At 38.4% G+C, this 19,535-nt stretch overlaps 2 protein-coding genes across 3 annotated transcripts; one reads left to right on the top strand and one right to left on the bottom strand.

Annotated features, from left to right (window-relative positions):
- Positions 1-701: 701 nt before the first annotated feature.
- On the top strand, positions 702-13,122 carry LOC135757946 (uncharacterized). Of its 2 annotated transcripts, none has more exons than XM_065272733.2 (8): positions 702-798; positions 2,342-2,392; positions 5,767-6,090; positions 6,291-6,605; positions 6,845-7,174; positions 8,264-8,391; positions 9,037-9,208; positions 11,364-13,122. In XM_065272733.2, the coding sequence occupies exons 1-8, from the start codon at positions 777-779 to the stop codon at positions 11,570-11,572; spliced, it is 1,551 nt and encodes a 516-aa protein (XP_065128805.1). In that variant the 5' UTR covers positions 702-776; the 3' UTR covers positions 11,573-13,122. The 2 variants fall into 2 exon arrangements, with proteins under 2 accessions (XP_065128805.1, XP_065128804.1); XM_065272732.2 differs by having other exon boundaries at positions 8,264-8,403.
- On the bottom strand, positions 12,039-16,817 carry krt4 (keratin 4). The gene is made up of 9 exons (XM_065264947.2): positions 16,234-16,817; positions 14,535-14,743; positions 14,393-14,453; positions 14,195-14,290; positions 13,934-14,098; positions 13,720-13,845; positions 13,415-13,635; positions 13,275-13,333; positions 12,039-13,193 (listed from the first exon to the last, which is right to left on the bottom strand). The coding sequence occupies exons 1-9, from the start codon at positions 16,696-16,698 to the stop codon at positions 13,000-13,002; spliced, it is 1,596 nt and encodes a 531-aa protein (XP_065121019.2). The 5' UTR covers positions 16,699-16,817; the 3' UTR covers positions 12,039-12,999.
- Positions 16,818-19,535: the final 2,718 nt, after the last annotated feature.

Below are 19,535 nucleotides of genomic sequence, written 5' to 3'. Positions count from 1 at the left end.
ATAGGGAATGAGATAAAGCATATTTGGCGTGCTGTCCGAGGAGAGGGCTCCGAGCTTTGAATTTTAGCCCGAACCCAGAGTACTCCCCTATCTTTAACTGGGATAGATGAAACTAGCTGAGATTGAGGTAATGGGGTGGAGTAGGGATGCTGGAAAAAACTGTCACGGGACAGAGGTAAAAGATGGATATTTATAGGCACTTGTTCTCGGTGATTGGTTGGATCACATGACCTTTGAAAACTTTCTTAAAAACTTTATTAAAAAATAAGGTGCTTTGTAACGATGTAAAGAACCATGATTTAATAATTGCTGTATCCTGTTGTACACAGTGTTTCCTTCACTTTCTCACCTGTCATAACACAGCTGGTACACATGGAGGCACGAGTCTGTAATCTGCTCTTTTACGCAACATAGTTACCCTGAAAGCGACAGTTAAGCCATGCTGGATTACACCTTTGGCAGGGTCACTTAGGTCAAGCAGAGACCTCTGTCTTAGTTTGTGATTGCTGTTTTTTGAATAAATGACTTGTATAGTGATGAGAACTGTATAATCCAAGGTTGATAAACTATAAATAAAAATATATTTTATATTTTTAAATCCATTGGAATTATTTACATACATTATAACCGTCTTGTGAGACAACAAATTTCCTGTTATTGCTAAACTTTTAAAGGAAGTGCACAACACAGTGTTTCACCACTGGGGTATTTTAGCTGTACATTTTAGCTCTAGTTCATCATCTGAATCTCGAACGGTCTTATATTTACCTGTCAGGATGATTCTTCCCAACAGAAAAGGTATGTGGTTATTTACACTTTTTGTATGTTTGGTAAACTTTTGTTGATCAAGTAAGACAAGACATAAGGAGTACTGTTACATTCAGAACAAAATGTGTAATTGAGTTAGTATAAATTGTCAAACAAATGTTGCTGCCTTAAAACTTTTTGTTGAATCGAATCAGATTTACAAGTCATGTCAACTTACTATTATTATTTACTATTAAAAGATGAGTTGCCACAACTTACAAAATGAAGTTAACTTTTTTCTTTAGTCAAGATAAATAATGAGTTGAAATAACTTGTAAATCTGAGTTGATTCAACAAAAAATTAAGACATGAAAAATTTATTAAAGTGTAGCTGGGTTGGTACCCTTTCAAAAAGTGCACCTCTGCTCCTAAAGAGTTTGATTAGTACCTCAGAGGTACATATTTTTACCAAAGAGTGCATATTAGTACTACAAAGTACATATTAGGACCTTTTTAAAGGTGACATAGAATGATTGAACGGGGTATTTATCCTTGTTCTGTGATGTGACATTTAGACAAAAAAAATTTTGTTTGGGTCTGTAATGCCTTAGAAGCTTCCTAAAAACCTCTCTCAGATAGCTCTATTAGGGTGGGGGATTTTAAACAAGTGGTTTTGCACCTATTTGGCTCCCCCTACTGGCTTAACTTACAATCTCATTACTGATTGGCTGACTTTGCTGCCACTCAAAAAATTTAGCCAATTATTTTAAAGTGGAGGGGCAGTGAGATGCCTGTGATGTCATAAGCATCAGTTTTTCAGATTGGACCGTTTTCTGGCTGACATTTCTTAAAGAGGAATTTCTATGAGACTGAGATGTTTAGCATGTCTAGCACTTTTTGTATGTTTGTGAATGCGGGTAGACTACCATTGTTCAACAAAGACAAGGTAAAAAAAAAAATTTCATTCTCTGTCTCCTTTAAGGGAAAAATTTAGGTTGGTAAAGCTTGCATTTTTTAGGTTTTTGTTTTTTGACCTTACTTAAGGTGAGAAAATGTAAGTTAATTTAACTTAATTTTTTAAAATGATACAAATTGAACTGATTTTTTAAGTTGATCCAACTTTTTCAGTTTATTATAGGTTGCATGCCAAAGCAAGGTTTTGAAGAAGTTCAGCAGTGGTTAATACGAGAAATTGTTAAAATTATTAACTTGTCTGGGGAAATCATGGGAGCTCATTTAACAGGAGCATCTGTAACCTTAACAGGCTCATTGTTTGGTGTTTGAAGATCAACAATAACCACAATTATGAGAAGAAATATAATCTGAAAGATGATCAGATAGATGAATAGCATCCACTGGACACTATTTAAAAGTTGTATGAAGCTATTTTGCTAGCTATATTAAAGGCAAATGGTGGTGTTGACCCAAGGACAACATTTTTCTGTCAGAGGACACTTGGCCAAATCAGGAGGGCCGTATGTTGTGTGTTTGCGCATGTATGATGAACGTGTTGAAACATGCACGTTTCATGTACTTTTAGTTTGGGAAACATTGTATTTCACCGTATATTGCAATCATTCTTCTTTCCTCACAGTGTTAGCTGTCGTGTGTTGGATGATGTGTGTGACACTCACAATGTCCCAGGGTAAATATTTCACCTAAACAACATTCTGCTATACATCAGCAATATGACAATAGGGAATAACAATGAGGTTATCAGACACATATCAGACAATTTCATCATTTAATATTGTTAAAGCCAATCAGTAACCTAGATCAATGTTAAGTCATAACCACTTTTGCAATATTTAAAGAGCTCAGATGCAAAAGCTTCTAAACGCCAACTCTTTCAAAAATGAGATAATGATAGCCTATTGACCGAATGCTTTTGGCGCGTATTATACATTCATTAAATACTCCCACTTCAAATCTGCTTAATTCTGGCCTCAGATCATTCAGAAATATTAGTTTGTTGACAGAATCCGTTAACTGCCACAACAGTTTTTCAGCAAAGTCCTCTATGTGCACAGAAGACGAATTGGATGAGCGTGCGTATACGTCAAGATGCAAGAGTTTTTATCCGGTTAAAGGAGGTTTATATTAGGATATAGACTACATTTTCAAAACTAAATTTACCTTTATACAGAAAGGACAGTGAAGAGACATTGACAACTTTTTTTAAAAGTTAAAGGTAAACACCACCGTTTTTCAATATTTTATTATGTTCTCACCTCAACTTACCTATACATACCTGTCTTTATTCAATGCATGCACTTTAAATCTTTGTACAGCGTCTCTCACTGTCTTAGCATTTAGCCAAGCCCCATTCATTCCTATGGCTCCAAACAGGGATGAATTTAGAAGCCACCAAACACTTCCATGTTTTCCCTATTTAAAGACATGAGTAGTTACACAAGTTAAGTGGCACAAAATAAAACTTTTGTTTGGAGCCATAGGAATGAATGGGGCTAGGCTAAATGCTAACACATTCACGAAGCGCTGTACAAAGATTAAAAGTGCACGCATTGAAAAAAGATAGGTATGTATTAGGGGTGTAACGGTACGTGTATTCGAACCGGACCGTTTCGGTTCAGGGCTTTCGGCACGGTGCGCACGTGCACCGAAAGGCCGAATGCATTTTGTGTGCGCCTGTGCGGAACATAATACGTGCGTTTCCGCACGAACATATTAAGTGGCGGAAGTCTCCGCGTTCAGCGCAAGTCTTCTGTCAAACATATAACATAATTCGGCCCGCAGAAAGATTATTATTTACTTAGTTGTATATCCGTTTGATTATTGATGTAAACGTTTACGTGTCGTATCTAAAAGCGCATGTTAAACGCGTGTCAACGCGCTGCTTTGTTCTTTTAAAAGTGCGTGAGAGGATGCACGTCTTTCGTTGCTACGCATTCATGAGACGCGCTTTCTGTGACAGCAAGAATAAGGAATGCGTGATGAGATTTTTCATCTGCATATCACGTCAATCATATCATTGTCACAATGCGATCAGCTGGTCGGGACAGAGAAGAGCTGCGGGCTTACTCAGCTGTTACTCAGCTGCGGATGGGTTCGTAAGTAAAGTCACAGCTTACATTGATGACACAAGCAAAGATTAGGAGAAACGTGCAAAAGATCAAAGATGGCTATGTATGCAGCTCACTAATCTCAAAATGAGTGTATAATAAGTATATCATCATGTTGCTTGCTATGCAGTTACACATAGAGCAGTAATATTATTTTTATACAGAGATGGTACATAGCCAATTCAATTCTGTGAGTTAAACAATCCAAAATAAATCAAAACAGAAAATTTTTAGTGGCAAAAATGTAGGCTAATAGTTCATAAATGTATTCAGGAATTGAATTTGTTAGTTCAAGGTTTTAGTAGAAAAAGTTTAAGAGAAGGTTAAGATAAGAGTTACCTTCTGTTATAAAATAATGTAAAAAATAACTTTGCAGCAGTATTTTATTTATTATTTTTTCATTTTATATATATTTTATCTGTTATATTTTAATAAAGTGTTTAAAAAAGTGTAAACAAATTGTAAAAAAAAGTAGTAATAAACAACCTGCAGTTTAATGTTTGCATTTCTCCCTCACTGTACCGAAAATGAACCGAACCGTGGCTTCAAAACCGGGGTTTGCGTACCGTTACACCCCTAGTATGTATTAATTCATCTAGGTTGAGGTAAAAACATAGTAAAATATTAAAAAAACGGTGGTGTTTTCCTTTAAGATTTAATGTAGGCTACTTAGAGCAGGGGTGGACATTCCTGGTCCTGAAGGGGCACTGTCCTGCAAAGTGACATTTGTGTAAATAAGCCATTTCAATTACAATAAAACATGTCAGACACAGAGGGCTTTGTATCTGAGCTCTTCATTTTGTTAAAATAGACAAAGATAGAATTGTTTTAATATTTGTCCTACTACTACAGTACATCAGGCATTGAGACTTCTTTCAGTAATGTCTGATGATGTTGTGATGTAGACATTATAACTGTAATACTTGCAAAATGACAGTGTAAAGAATCTGTTCCTCATTCTTCATTTGGGACTCCATATCATTTGTCAGAAGTAGCGTTTCATTTCACTTTACTTAATGGTAGTAGTTTCTCTTCCCATTATCTCTATTTAGAGGTTTTACCCAATAATAAACTTTTTAAAAATGAAGCAAATGCAGGAAGCAGGTGTTATTAGATGTTAACATCATATCCCAGCAAATCGTATTGAAAACAAATAGATTCCTTTTTAGTGTTACTTAGGGTTTACCAAATAGAAACAAACACTTACACTGCAAAAAATTATTTTAAAAAAATAAAATCGTTGTATTTTGTCTTGTTTTCAGTAAAAAATATCAAAAAATTAGTTTTTAGACCAAAAATATCAAATTTAAGTGATTTTGTGCATAAAACACGCTAAAAAATCTGCCTATGGGGTAAGCAAAAACATCTTGAAGATTTTTCTTAAAGGGACACAAGGCAGCATTTTTATGTTAATAAATCATCTTCGTAAGTCGGTATATGGTTAAATGACTCATTACATGACGAATGAAGACTCTCTCGCCCGCCCCTAGAATACCCCACTTGCAAGTTCGCTGTATCCGACCCGGTGTCCTTCAGTCTCGTATAGTCTTAGATATAGAACGCATTTACTCCCAGACACTAGGGGGAGCTAGTAGAGAAATAATACTCAGACTTGCCTTGTGTGCCTTTAAACACTAAATTCAAGAAAAATTTTAGTAAAATTTGCTTACCCCATTGGCAGATTATTTTGCTTGTTTTATGCACAAAATCACTTTAAAAACTAGACTTATTTCTTGGGTCGTTTTTCTCATCAAGAAAAAGCATCTTAATTTAAGAATTTTTAGACATTTTTACTGAAAAAAAGACAAAAATACTAAGATTTTTTTTCTTGAAAATCATTTTTTTTCTGTGTACTTACTGGGATAATGATATCAATATCTGCAATATATGCTTATCTTGTTGTTCACTTTTTTCTCTCTCTGTTTCTTGATTCCAGGTTCACCTCCAGTTCCTAGTCTCAGTTATGGGTACGGAGTGAATGAAAGTAATATTCAGCTGTACACTAAAGTTGTTTTTAAATGTGAGGTCACATATAATGCTCTATTTCCCATAACTCTATATATCGGCAAGCTTGAAAGTCCATCACAGAGCCCCGAAACCACAAAACCCTGGGCGGCGTCTGACGTCATTAAATATTCGACTACAATTGTTTTCACTGTCATTCCCCAGCCTACCACAGAGGGAGATGTAGTGTGCTGGTACAATTCCACTCGCAATGGACAGACGTCTGGATTCAGTAACCCTCTTAAATTAGTCATATGTAAGCAGTGTTGTTTACTACCGTAGCTCGCAATATAGTCACAAAATATTTGATTTATTTGTTTGTGATCATGGACACCATTTTCCTTTATTTCATGTCAGTGAATTCATCAAAATTTCGTGACTATATCACAAAATGCAATCAGACTTTGTTTGTTTCTTGAAAAGTCACTGTTTCTCTGTCTGTATTGTTTGCTCTAGCATCCCTCCCTCCTCCCAAAGTGAGTTTGCATCCCAAACTATTTGCTTTTGGTGGGAATTACACTGTGTACTGTGATTCAACTGCTGATATGGCAACTAACTTCTCAATGAGTTTGTATTACCGGAACCTTCCTGTGACCCCTAACACCACCTTGATCAGCCTGGGTTCTGTGAATCTCACAGGAAACAAGAATAGGATCGTTTTAACACAGAAAAATGTCAACTTTAAAGTAGAATTTGTCTGCACAATGGAGATGTTGTACAAAGGAAAACTCCTACGCTCACCGCTGTCTAATTTTGAGGAAGCTATCCCAGGTAGAGGCGAATATTTTTATTCTACTGTATGTGTATGGATGTGTGATTTTATTAATTAATTAAGGCAGGTATTTTATTGCTCAGACTAAGGAGACCAAATGGATGTTTTTTGGGGGGGAAAGTTAGCAAAAAATAGAAGCAAATGAATTGTTCAAGAATCTTATAACTTTATGTTTATGTTCCAGCATTGCACCCATATATTTACCTAAACCCATTGTGTGTCATTTTCACTCTTTTAGAGGAACTTTCAATACAACTCCAGAGTGAAGGCAGAGCACGTAGTTGTCTGGGAAATTTATATATCAAGCTCAGAGACAATTGGAAAGGTGTTTGTCAGGAAGACATTACCACAGCGTCTTCATCAGAAACAGCAGCAGCTACAGCTTTAGTGGCGTGCAGGGAGTTGGGATGTGGGCATGTGATCGGCTGGAAGAGGGTTGCGGACAGCTTTATGAGCGGTCCTTCAACTGGTGGAGTTAGATGCAACGGGAGCGAAAATAAGATTCGAGATTGTCCAATGGATGATTTTACGTACTGCATAAAAAATGCTCTCCAGATAGTTTGTTCAGGTAAGAAAGAGAAAAACTGAAATTCAAGGCCCGTTCATACCAAGAATGATAGCTGTAAAGATAACACTAGATGATCGGACGCAACTTTATTTCCGGTCTCTGTTTGTTTAATGGTCTGGCTGGTGGCTAAACTGAAATTTGGAACAAATACCTTGTAGAACAAAAAAAATAAAAATTGTTTTGGTTTTCTAAAGATGAGGGATGACCGCGATCATGGTTCACCTCTATCAAAGGGAGGTTTGGAAGAAGATTTGACATTGTACAAATTATATAGTACACATTTTACACAGTAACGTTAGCTCAGTGTCATTTTTGATACGCTTTAGCTAAATGAGGTAAGGTAATATACTTGATGTTTATTTTGCCAGTTTCCCGGACAGAGATTAGACTAGTCCTAGACTAAAATAAATGTAAGAGCTGGCCAAACTGAAAGCAGCTTGCACTGACATATCTTTAAATACATCAGTGCCATTAGTTTTGACTCAAAATGCACACAATTATTGTTTTAATTAAGGCATATTTGTTAAAACTAGTTATATTTCCTAATTAAACTAAGGTCTAGTCCTGGCTTAAGCTAATCCCTGTCCGAGAAACCACCCCACAGTTGTTATGGATTATTTGCAGAGTTTACCGGAAATAACGTTTATTCCACGAAAGCCATTTGTTTATGTTGTTACTGCTGAAACCGTCTATACACTGAAAAAAAACTTCTGGACATCGGTTGCACATGATTAACTTAGGTTTTCTTAGAATGAGATTAACATTAATTAAAATGAATTTCATTTTAAGACAACTTGATTTAATCATGTTGAACTGGTGTACATAATTAAATTACGTAGATCCAACAATTGTTTTTACGAAAAATCATTTTAAGAAATCTTAATTCAATCTTAATTCAGTGTAGCATCTTTATCGTATCTTTATTGTTGTTATTACTGTGGTGAGGACTATTCTTGGTGTGAACGTGTATTTTAAAAAGGATTACATTTTTATATTATTATAATGTCATTTTAAAGAAAAACTTTGAATTATTCTTATATCCTTGTGCCTCTTTAAATTTAAGAATACCTCTAACTCTCTTTTTGCCAGATGCACTGCCTCCTCCTAAGCTATCAGTGATTGGACATGGCCCTGTCTCCAAACTGTATGTCAATGACAAACAGTCTGTGGATATCTCCTGTTCCTTCAACTCACCATTCTTGACATCATATGACACTGTAACTCACCCGGTTCATATACTCGCACTCTATTAACCAAATAATAGAGTAACTAATAAACCTAAAATACTAACAGCCTGAAAGACTGTCTTGAACTGACCAACTAGCAATTATTTTGTTACTTTTTGGACAAAAATTAGAAAAATTTTATGTAACAGACTTAAACAGTTATAATCATTTTTGAAAAAGAAATAAAAGATGACCAACTTTTAAGACTAGTCTAAACAGTTTATGCAGCCGGCCAATAGTGTGCTCGACTTTATGCAGAGCTGCGCAAATCGATCGTATGACATCAAGCACCGCGAGAGCTGTTCGTGAGTAGACTGTTCAGTACGCACCAAATCGCTCTCGCGGTACTTCATGTCATACGTCGATCGGTTTTGCACAGCTCTGCTATGGCCGGTTCCATAAACCGTTTAGACTAGTGTTACAAGTTAGTCACCAAATTTTTTCAAAATTGAGTATAACGGTTTTAAAGTCTGTTAGATCTAAATGTAGACTTTCGCGAAACTTTGCAGTTGTAACTTACTCGGATGCCAGTCTATGCACTGAAGTCAAACACCTAAAATTTTCCTATTTTTAATGCATTAAAATATTTTACCAGTACATACAATAGTTTAAGTCATTTAACTTGTTTATTTTTAGACGGACATGGTCTTCAGGCACAACGGCGTTGTTTTGAGAGACCCGTACACGAGACCAAACAGCAGCAGTGTGTTGACTATATATTACCCAGTGCCCGAAGGAGAATACGACTGTCTGTTTAAACTTGATAGGACGTTCCTGTCCCAGCCCAGTAACCCGGTCTTCATTTACAGTGAGTGCATATACGTGTTACCTATTACTTGCATTAAATCTACCTTAAATGAGCACATTATGCTCTTACTTTGCGTACTTCTGTTATGTAAATAAATACACACAAGGGGGCAGTGCTGAGCTGCTAGGCGTCCTGAATGTTTATACTGTGACCCTTCTGGTACTTTTTGTTAAAAAAAGTCTAAAATATGTGGCCGTATCTGTAAAATCCCGTCTAAAGTCTTATAACCTAATTATGAGGATCAAAATTGTATTTCCGTCTTTGACGTGACCTTACTCAGTCAGTATTAAAGAAATCCAGGTTATTTTCACATTTTGCATCATTTTATAAAAATAGTAGAGTATAGTAGAGTAGTAGAGTTTTCACAGATGGGTCATAAATACCTCATAATTTTGTACTATTTTATTTTGATAGAGCTTTTAACAATTTGCATTGTGCAAAGTGGCTAACACTATAAAGAATGAGACGTGGTCTGAGAACCATATGCTCATTTTCTCGTATTTGAGGCGTGGTTTACGAATGCCCAGAGCCGTTTATTGGGCGCTACGAATGTCTATCAAATGCGTCTGTACGTAGCTAATAGCCCATAGATATATACACTAGATGTCGCCTTGGTGTTCTAAGTATGCGTCAAAACCGTCGCCATCTTGGAACAGGGGTCTTGTCATGGGAAGTAGGTAGGTAAAGTTGCTATCTCCGCCTGTACTTCGAATTCATGGACGATGCCAGACTTTTGTGCTGCGTAAGGATGTTAGGCCTACTAGCATTATGCATTACAGTTAGAAAAAGTAGATTTTTATAATATCAAAACTTTTATTTTTACTGGACTCAATGCTAAATACATGTCTGACTGTTGAAACGAACCAAAAGAAAACCAAGAAAATCGCATGCATGATGATTTATGGTTATTTTATTTCCGCTAAACCATTGCCTACAATGACGCTGATGCGGGGGTTCCCCTGTTTCAAGATGTCGGCTCTGTTTCACACATTCGGTCCAATGAACTGCCGTAGCCAAGGCGACATCTAGTGTACATATCTATGGCTAATAGCCAGTCGTTTCAATTATAACAAATGACGTATGTACAGCGACATAAATTCAAACGTAAACAATTTTTATCGGTACGTGTGCACACAGCTGAAAGCTATGCAACTAAACCGGTAGCTGTATATTGATATTGAAAAGCAACACAATTAAGTGGCACTGTGACAACCACAGAACAGGCATAATGATAATATGATATTAATAAATACCACTTACCATTTATAAGTTCATTGTACTATGTCCACGACGATGCCTTGCAGGTTCCGTGGCTATCATGTCTTGCCATATCCAAACATCCTTCTTGGATATGAAATTGTTTAACTCCAAAAGTCCATCTTTTTTTTTTTTAAATAAACTTGCGTTCAAAACTACTTAGAACACTATAAGGCTGCATTGAAAAGTAACTTTGCGTCTGCCACCGTGTTGGATAAACAAAACTGCTTCGGTGTGTCGCATAGACGTCGTCATCGTCTTGCTGCCCCCTCTCCGTTCTGTGATTGGTTCCCTATTTCAAGGGCAAAAAAGGTCCATAGTTTTCATGCTAGACTTGCAGCGTGAATAAAGGCAGCATGGGGAAACCCAGGTTAGTTGCAAAGCACATTTACAGAAAATACATTTTTACAACAAAACTAAGACAAATAAGATAAACGGTATAAATAAACAAGGATACATAGAATATACATTATATTAGCAATAGTAACTGAAAATTATTGTGATAATTATATCAAAATAATTATTCTTTATAACACAAGTAAAAACATGTCTATTTTGATCCTTAAAAGGCCTCCAAAAATTAGCCACTAGTTAAACATCTACTATAATAGTAATTCATTGTTCAAAAACAAGTGCCCCATACTCACACCATTGGTTAAGGTTGTCAGAGAGTCACTCCAAGCTTTCTGATTGGCTAATGTGCAATGTGTTTCTTCTTAGGGCAGTTACAGAGACGAGTATGATTTCTTAGTACACATATGTATTGTGTTTATGTCTAGTATTTGTGGGCTGAGTTTATTGCTATCTGGGATGTTATTGACCACACCACATCTCTTTTTTTGTGTGTGTTTTATTCACTACTGTTGTACTGATGTTCAATCCTTTTCACCTCTTGCAGTATACAATCCTCCTGATCCAGTACCAATTGTGGCAGGTGTTCTTACGACTGTATTTGGGGCAGCAATTCTGTTATATCTTTGTGTATTTAGAGCAACAAAAGTGATTGAAAGCAATGAAACTGCACCAAGCTCTTGTGACCCGGAGGCAACCAACACCCATACAACACAGCCAGAGAGCAACTTGAATCACTTACCTCAGCAACTGTAATCCAGTGGAATTTAATTTATGGTTTACAGGCTTAGTAAGTGAAGCATAGACATAAATCATCTTGACAACCTTTCTCATGAAATACTATGTTGGATGAATGGTGATGTGTTGAGTAGTATGCACTTTAACATAAAGGGTTTTTCTTCAAGGCAAATTCCTTTGGTAAAAGTGTTTTTCAAAGTATAAGAGAGTTGATGTATTTCTTTTTTTTTTAAATGAATGCATTAATATTTAATAATTAACTTTGCATGCTATGCACATAATGCAAATATTATTATATTATTGAAAATAGAAGCTTGCATTGGCTTTAATTGAATTTATTGCTCAATTAAATATTTTTTATAGTTTCTTGCTAGTTCTGTATTGTGCTTTTAAACTATATGCAGCTAGATAATATCCTCAAACATAATCATAGTTGATAAAATATAAAAGGTACTCAAGCAACAAAAGAGAAAGTGAGTCAAAGTTGTGGTCTCAGATTTATTGTATTCAGATTTAAGGTTGTTACAAAGTCAATCAATACAAAATAAATCTGGTTGAACGTGGTTTCAGTTTAGTTTTGTTTTCACAAATGAACCATTTCTGAAAAGCACTGCAAAATACGCCCTGGAAGCCCTTTGAATACAGGGGAAGTCTAAGGTATTACAGTTGGATGGATACCACACAGTAAATGGAGCTGTCAGTTTTCAACAAAGCAAGTACAAGGTTTAAAAGAGACGGTCCCGAGAAATGCCATCGTGTCTGTTTTTTGCTGTAACAGTTCTGCCTTGTGATGTTATGTGAAGTACCTGGACATTGGTAGTCCACCAGTACTGTCATAAGGGTGGCTGAGAGTCATATATATATATTTCTTTAAGCAAATATGTAAACTATTGCTGACAGCCATTGCCTAAAGACAAAAGTAATTTTAGTCTAAATAGCTTTTGAACACACCAAGGAGCTTGTAACAGCACAAAACATCCAGTCAGGACTTTCAGGACCTGTATAGAAAATCCCTGATTCAGTGAAACCATTGTACTGCTCGTGGTCTTATAAAGAGACTTGAAATCCTACTCTTGGCTTCAGTGATTTCTACAGCGTGTGTATAAATTTCTAATAATTCCCCATACAATCAGTGCAGAAACAAAACAATTCAGTGGCTGGGAGTAGACATTTCCCATTACATTCTTCCTAGTGTCATTTTAGTGAAGTGGGGTTGATTTAAAATTGGCAGTGACACCACCAGACAAATGTTAACTACGATCAACGTACAGTAGAACATAATTTTGGGTTTTAAGAAATTCTTGTCCTCATCTGCTCATAAACAGGGGATAGCTGTCTGGCTAGAATATAGCACCATAGTTGGCTGGAGTTGTAAGAAGGTCGAGAATGATCTAGTTGCAAGAAGGGAAGTGGTCAGGTACTGGATAGGTTTGGGGAGCTTCTCCTTAATAGCGTCTAGAGCTGACGCTGGTGACGCTGGTTTTGCTGATGGAGCCGCCGCCGCTACCATATCCGCTTCCACCACCAAATCCGCTTCCGCCTCCGAATCCGCTTCCACCACCGAATCCGCTTCCACCACCGAATCCGCCTCCGCTTCCACCTCCGTATCCAAATCCGGAGCCACCACCAGATGAGTAGCCTGCGAATCAAAGAGAATGAGTTTAGATCCATTGCCAAATGTAGACAACGATGAAATGAGACCACTAGAACATTGACTTACTGCCTCCAGAAGAGGACTGCTGCACGTGAATGGTTGCTGAAGCTCCACCGCTGGTCAGTCTGAGGAAGGAAAAACAGATTAGAGTTTTTTTCAACACCCAAGTTCGTAGAAAAGGTAAAGGTGTGTTCAACTCTTCCTACCTGTTCTCCTCTCCTTCCAGCAGCTTCCTGTAAGTGGCAATCTCAATGTCCAGGGCGAGCTTGCAGTTCATGAGCTCCTGGTATTCGCGCACCTGCCGGGCCATGTCTTGCTTGGCTCTCTGGAGGGCTTCTTCGAGCTCCTTAATGCGGAGTTTGCCTTGCTGCACTGCCTGCTCGCCACGCTCCTCAGCCTCTGCGATCTGGGCCTCAAGGTTGGCACGCTGAAAATAAGTGGCATATAAAGTAAGCTTTAAAAATGTAATGAATCAAAATATACATGTTTTTTAACTTTTGATGGTTGTTACCTGTGACTTGACGTTTTCGATTTCGTTCTGAAGACGGGCAATCATGCGGTTCAGTTCGGCGATCTCAGCCTTGGTTGAGCGAAGATCCTCACCATACTGTCCAGCAGAGGACTGCATCTCCTCAAACTGTAACGCATTGAGACAGATCAGTAATTTAGTATCATAAATATTTAATGATTCGTTATTTAGGTAAATGATGAGTAGTTTGACCCACCTTCTGTTTGTACCAGCCCTCTGCCTCGGCACGGCTTCTGTTGGCGATGTCTTCATACTGAGCACGAACTTCAGCAATAATGGAATCCATGTCCAGGTTTCTGCTGTTGTCCATCTCCACGATAACTGATGTGTCCTTGATCTGACCTTGAAGCTCACGCATCTCCTGCAAACACAAACCAGGCAGTTTGTAAATGATATATCCTTACACACCAGTGATACTCCATCATATCTAGGCTGAACACAACAAAATTGAACTTACAGCCTCGTAGAGTGACCTGAGGAAGTTAATCTCATCCTGAAGACAATCAGCCTTGGACTCCAGCTCAACCTTGTTCATGTAGGCGGCATCAACATCCTAAAATTTTGAAAAGGGGCAAGAAGGGGACACTTATCTCTTTGCAATATGTGAATAATGTGAAAGAGTGGCGTTAGCATGAAACGTTAGCATGGTCCTTACCTTCTTAAGCAGGACAAAGTCATTCTCTACTGCAGCACGCTTGTTGATTTCATCCTCATACCTGTTGGACAGACAGGAAATGTTAATTTCTTCACTTAAGCTCAATTTATCAAATCACAGTTTACATTAAAACTTCACTCACTTGTTCTTGAAGTCCTCGACCAGGCCCTGCATGTTCTTCAGCTCTCCTTCCAGCTTCATCTTCTCATTTCCCAATCCATCTAGCTGTCTGCGCAGGTTAGCAATGTAAGCCTCAAACATGGCATCGACGTTGGAGCGTGTTGTGGTCTGCTCCTGGAGAAGACTCCATTTGGTCTCCAGCATCTTGTTTTGCTGTTCCAGGAAGCGCACCTGGGGAAAGACAAAAAGCAATCGGTGTTAATGACTTTCATGTTTAGATAAGAAAGTATCCCTAAGTACAAAAAAACTGATTGATGACTAATGAGTCAATACATGAATAAATAAGTGGTTTTGTGTGAACTTGTATGACTCTTTTGTAAATTGAGGCTCTTTAAGTCTCTTTGTGCCAGCTCTCTGGCACCATTGTTTAAGTGAATACAAATGGGCATGAGTCACTTCACCAGGCATTTTTCTGCAGGGTGGAGTGAAGGGAAGGGGGAGGGTAAGGTGAAAGTGGACTGACTGGGTGTGGCAGAGCTTCACACAAGCTATAAACGCCTAGATGAAAAAAACTGTCTTCCAGGAACGGCCTCGCCCAAACCTGCCTTACTTCAGATATAAGATCAGAGAGAAAAGCCATACCTGCCACACCCTAATTCAAGTTTTGTGTTAGGGTCCCTGGGGATTGGTCAAAGTTTATAACATTACAAGCAAACATTTCATTTGAAATATTATTTAGATGTAAATGCAAATTTTGGTGCATCTTTGTAAATGTTTTAGAGATCCTTAACCTATGGAAGGGATTTAAATGCATTCTATAGTTTATAACCCGTAACTTGAAAAATGTGTTCTGTTATAAAATAAGTGTTTATAGTCTGTGTTTAAGTGTCTATAGTGTCTACAATAGAGATGACTCATCCTGATCACACAGTGTTTACTGCACATTCTCCCCAGGCCAAAAAATAAAGGTGTGTGTATGTCGACTCCATGCCCTTTAGGGTGTGTCCTCTGTCCACAATTGTTCAGAAAGTTGTGAAGTATTTGTTTGTTGCCAAATATGGGCGTATCTCACTTTAAGTTGACTTAGGCTTTGATGAGAAGTAATTTAACAAAAACTTTTAAAGGCGTATTAACATCAGATTGTCTAGTGGAAATAATAACGCAATGACTGCTAAATTCATATAAGCTGAGCAATTTTTTGTGATGTAATAAAGTCTAGACTTTGGACTACGCAAACAGCTTTTTGCAGCACTAAATGTGTGTGTATCTATGACTCACATAGTAACTAGGTTATTACCTAAACCCCACCTATATTTGTATAGATAAAAAACTTTAAGTATTATTTCCCGAGCCAAAGGAATATTTAGGGATCAAATAGGAATAGTTTAACATTTGCTAAATGACATGTGCAAAGCTGACATGATTGACAGCTTAACCAGTTAGAAAAGTATCACTCTGGTTTCTAGTAACACTAAACTTAACATTTACAACTTAGTATTGAGATATGTTTTTTATGCAAGAAATTACATTTTTAAGTGTAATTTAGATTTAACATCCGCAAGCATTCACTTGAGGCGTTTAGTGTTAAGGTTCAAAGTTCATACTTGGTGTAATAAATAAAATTATGCATTTACATTAAATTGCATAAATACATAAAGCTTGTGCAGAGCAAAACCATCATATGCATTTCCATAAAAAAGACTGAATGCAGAAATACTCACTTTGTCAATGAATGAGGCGAAGCGGTTGTTCAGGGTCTTGATCTGTTCTTTCTCTTGAGTGCGGACAACTTGAATATTGGGGTCTATTTCCAAGTTGAGTGGGGCCAACAGGCTCTGATTCACGGTAACAGCGGTGATGGGAGCTGGGACGAATCCCATACCTCCACCACCACCACCCATACCCAGTCCCATTCCTCCACCCATGCCTCCACCGAATCCTCCACCGAAGCCTCCACCGTAGCCGCCGCTGCTGCTGCTGCTGAAGCCATAGCCACCGCCACCTCCAGCTCCACCTCCAAAGCCGGAACCCACACCAGAGCGCCTGACGCTGCTCACGCTGACCCTGCTAGAGCCACCTGGAGCTGCATAGGCTGACTGACTGGAGTAGCTCTTTCTCATGGAGCCGCTGCTGCCGCCGCCGCCACCACCACCGATGGTGTAGCTGAATTGCCTGGTGCTTGACATGATGTCTGTGTCTTGAAGTTGAGGAGAAAGAGCGGAGCAAGTATTCTCTGAGTGAAGAGTGGAGAGGAGGAGGTTGCTCACAAAGGAGAGTCAATGTCCCTCTGCGTGCCTCTCTACCTCTGGCTGACGGTTCTTATACAGGCACAGATGGGTGGGAGGAGCCTCCCGGTCACACACACACTCATGCACAGCTACACTTTCACACACACCATACCTGTTAGACAGGTACAGAGAGAAAGTGGGGAGATAAATGCAGGCACGCCCAGCTCGAGGCTTGGCCTCAGGCAGGGAGCGAGAATAGGAGAACACGAGAGGCTCAAGCACAGACATTCCAGCTAAAATTCAGCAAGTCAAAAAAGACAGCGTAGCTCTCACAGCCTGCCAATGGGTGTGTTTTTGCCTCTGGATCTGGTTGGCTGGGCAGGCTCGGAGTATGAGTTAACCTCTGCTCTTTTCAGCAGGGTGGGGCACGCAGCAACTTTCACATTCATGAATGATTTTTTTCCATCTACTTTTGCCAGTGTCTTCAACCGAGCGCTGGCTTTATCCCCCAGAGCTGAACGGTTACGTTGTTCAGATTTACAAGGAAACGAACAGAGAGTCTCTGTTCGTATTGATTGTAAGGAAAATCTTTTCCATGCATGCAACTTCTGTCCGGCAGCTCCACCAGATAATGTAGCTTATGGCATTAACTACACTATGTGTGTGTGCGTACATGTGTGTGTGTGTGTGTGTGTGTGTGTGTGTACACATATTTGTGTGTGTTTGAGGTGGAGCAGAGTAAAGGCATAGCATGCCATTCCAGAGCTGACTGTGTTATAACAACGGTGAGAAAAAGTTGATTAAACTCCTAACTGTCAAACTGCTTTAGCGATTAATGTCAATCGTGCCAAACAATTCACCCAATGTTCGCTAAGTGTCATCCGCCCTGCCCAGTCAGGTCATAGGCCTATCTCAGTACCAGGGCCATGACAAAAAGGCTTTAAAACTGATTCGTTTGTTGAATAACATTTCAATGCATGTTAATGCATTTTTTACAAGTTTGTTGATTTCACAAGTGAAAAAATGTCAGGTGGTACAACCAAATAACTTAATAATGGTACCAACCACTTAACTTTTCAAGGGCTCATTATAGTTCTGCGTAAGTCGTACGGCGTAACCTTGACGCCGTAGACTATGCAACGGTTTTCATATATACTTCTGCTTCATCGTCCGCATCGATGTGCACTTACGCATGCAGACCACTAATAGGCAGTATCCATGCATGTACCCCACCGTAGCAGTAAAACAGCCGAAGAAGAAGGTGCTTGGCCAGGAAACCCTCCATAGACGAAGAAGCAGTTTGTTGATTATGATTTGAGAAGATTAGCTGTGATGCGTTGTTACAATTTTGCAGAAATGCACGTCATAGCCTACGGCGTAGAACCTACGGCATAGAACCTACGCACAACTATAAATCAAACTTGCATTAAACAAGCTCCTACTTGGATGCCTGTATTGACTTTGCCTGTGGTACTAAGTTCATAAAAAAGTACTATTAAAAGGTGCTCGATAAAATAGCGTTTTCATTGTTTTACTTTGGTTGCACCACCTGACACAAAAAGTTTACTTTTCTTACATGAAGTAGCTATTTTATATATTTGAGACAAATCTACAAACCTTTTCATTTAGCCAGAAGGATCACTTGGGGTCCTCTGAATGATGATGCAGTTTCACGTTTACTGTTACTACTTTTTAGTAAAAGGCCCGTATTTGTGGTTGTACCACCCTGACATTTAAGAATATCCTAATTGTTGGGCAAACGTTTTACAATTTTCTTTGTGTATAAAATAATGCCACAATATTTGAAACACCATTTTAATAGTTGTCTTAATCTGTTTGTTTGTTCGGACAGTTGCACCACCTGACATTTTACAACTTTGAGATACCAAAACATAAAGTGACACAGAAAACATGCATGAATTGCCATTGACCCACCAGTACAAGTTTTAGACCATTGGGTGTTACAGATCTCACAGTATAACACAATTAAATATCATGACTTCATGATAGCATAATGCAGGTGTGAGAGGTATGAGCTCATGGTGTACAATCCAATGCTTTGTATGGGTGTTTGCGATGAGCAATACGCTCTTGCTAAATCTACTACACTGCATACTGAAGTACCTTATAAAGAAGTCTGAGACACAATGAGAAAAAACAGGAAAACGCATGTCCGGGCTGGATCCTCAGGACTTTGCGGAGAATGTTGGCTACGGCAGGCTATTACTGTAAATCAGATGTGTTTAACACAGGGGTTAGGCCAGGGTTTGGCCTGAGAGCGTAGGCTGTACCGTGTCTGCAGGACGGTGTGCACACTCAGCCATGACTTTTTCGGATATTATTCATGTGCACGTATTTGCCTGCATTTGTGTGAATGCATGTTTGTACGTGTATGTCTGAACATTAGATGATCAGAGATTAAGGCGTGTTCTCTATAAATTGCAGTGTGTACCTTATTTGATCTTGGTAACATTGCAGGGTTTGGCACTTTAGCATTGATGTAGTACTATAACCAGCAGCAGGGTGTGGCATTTTTAATGCACGGCATTGACCCTAAAAATGTGCATGGCAAAAATGCATTGTGAAAAACTCTGTAGGGATGGTTGATAGCACAAGATAAATAAAATTTTACTAACTATTCATTTATATTTGCACATGCACAAACACAGAATAGAGAGAATTTGTACATAGATGTGGTAATAAATATAATTAACCTACTGTATGCATTGAAGGAATAACTTTGATGATGACAGATAAAGATCTGGAGCAGGTTGCACAAAACTGGCTAGGTGACA

This window comes from Paramisgurnus dabryanus, chromosome 7, assembly GCF_030506205.2.
Source record: "Paramisgurnus dabryanus chromosome 7, PD_genome_1.1, whole genome shotgun sequence".
Lineage (NCBI taxonomy): Eukaryota > Metazoa > Chordata > Actinopteri > Cypriniformes > Cobitidae > Paramisgurnus > Paramisgurnus dabryanus.
This window is presented reverse-complemented; position numbering and strand designations above follow the sequence as displayed.

What these genes read in the sequence shown, in the direction of transcription:
- LOC135757946 (XM_065272732.2), top strand. Translation starts at nt 777, where the DNA reads ATGATTCTTCCCAACAGAAAAG. An exon ending in GACACTCACAATGTCCCAGG is followed by an intron (nt 2,393 to 5,766) that starts GTAAATATTTCA and finishes TCTTGATTCCAG; the next exon opens with GTTCACCTCCAGTTCCTAGT. An exon ending in TCTCCAGATAGTTTGTTCAG is followed by an intron (nt 7,175 to 8,263) that starts GTAAGAAAGAGA and finishes TCTTTTTGCCAG; the next exon opens with ATGCACTGCCTCCTCCTAAG.
- krt4 (XM_065264947.2), bottom strand. Translation starts at nt 16,698, where the DNA reads ATGTCAAGCACCAGGCAATTCAGCTACACCATCGGTGGTGGTGGCGGC. An exon ending in ACTTTGTCCTGCTTAAGAAG is followed by an intron (nt 14,291 to 14,392) that starts GTAAGGACCATG and finishes TCAAAATTTTAG; the next exon opens with GATGTTGATGCCGCCTACAT. An exon ending in TCAGGTCACTCTACGAGGCT is followed by an intron (nt 14,099 to 14,194) that starts GTAAGTTCAATT and finishes TTGTGTTTGCAG; the next exon opens with GAGATGCGTGAGCTTCAAGG.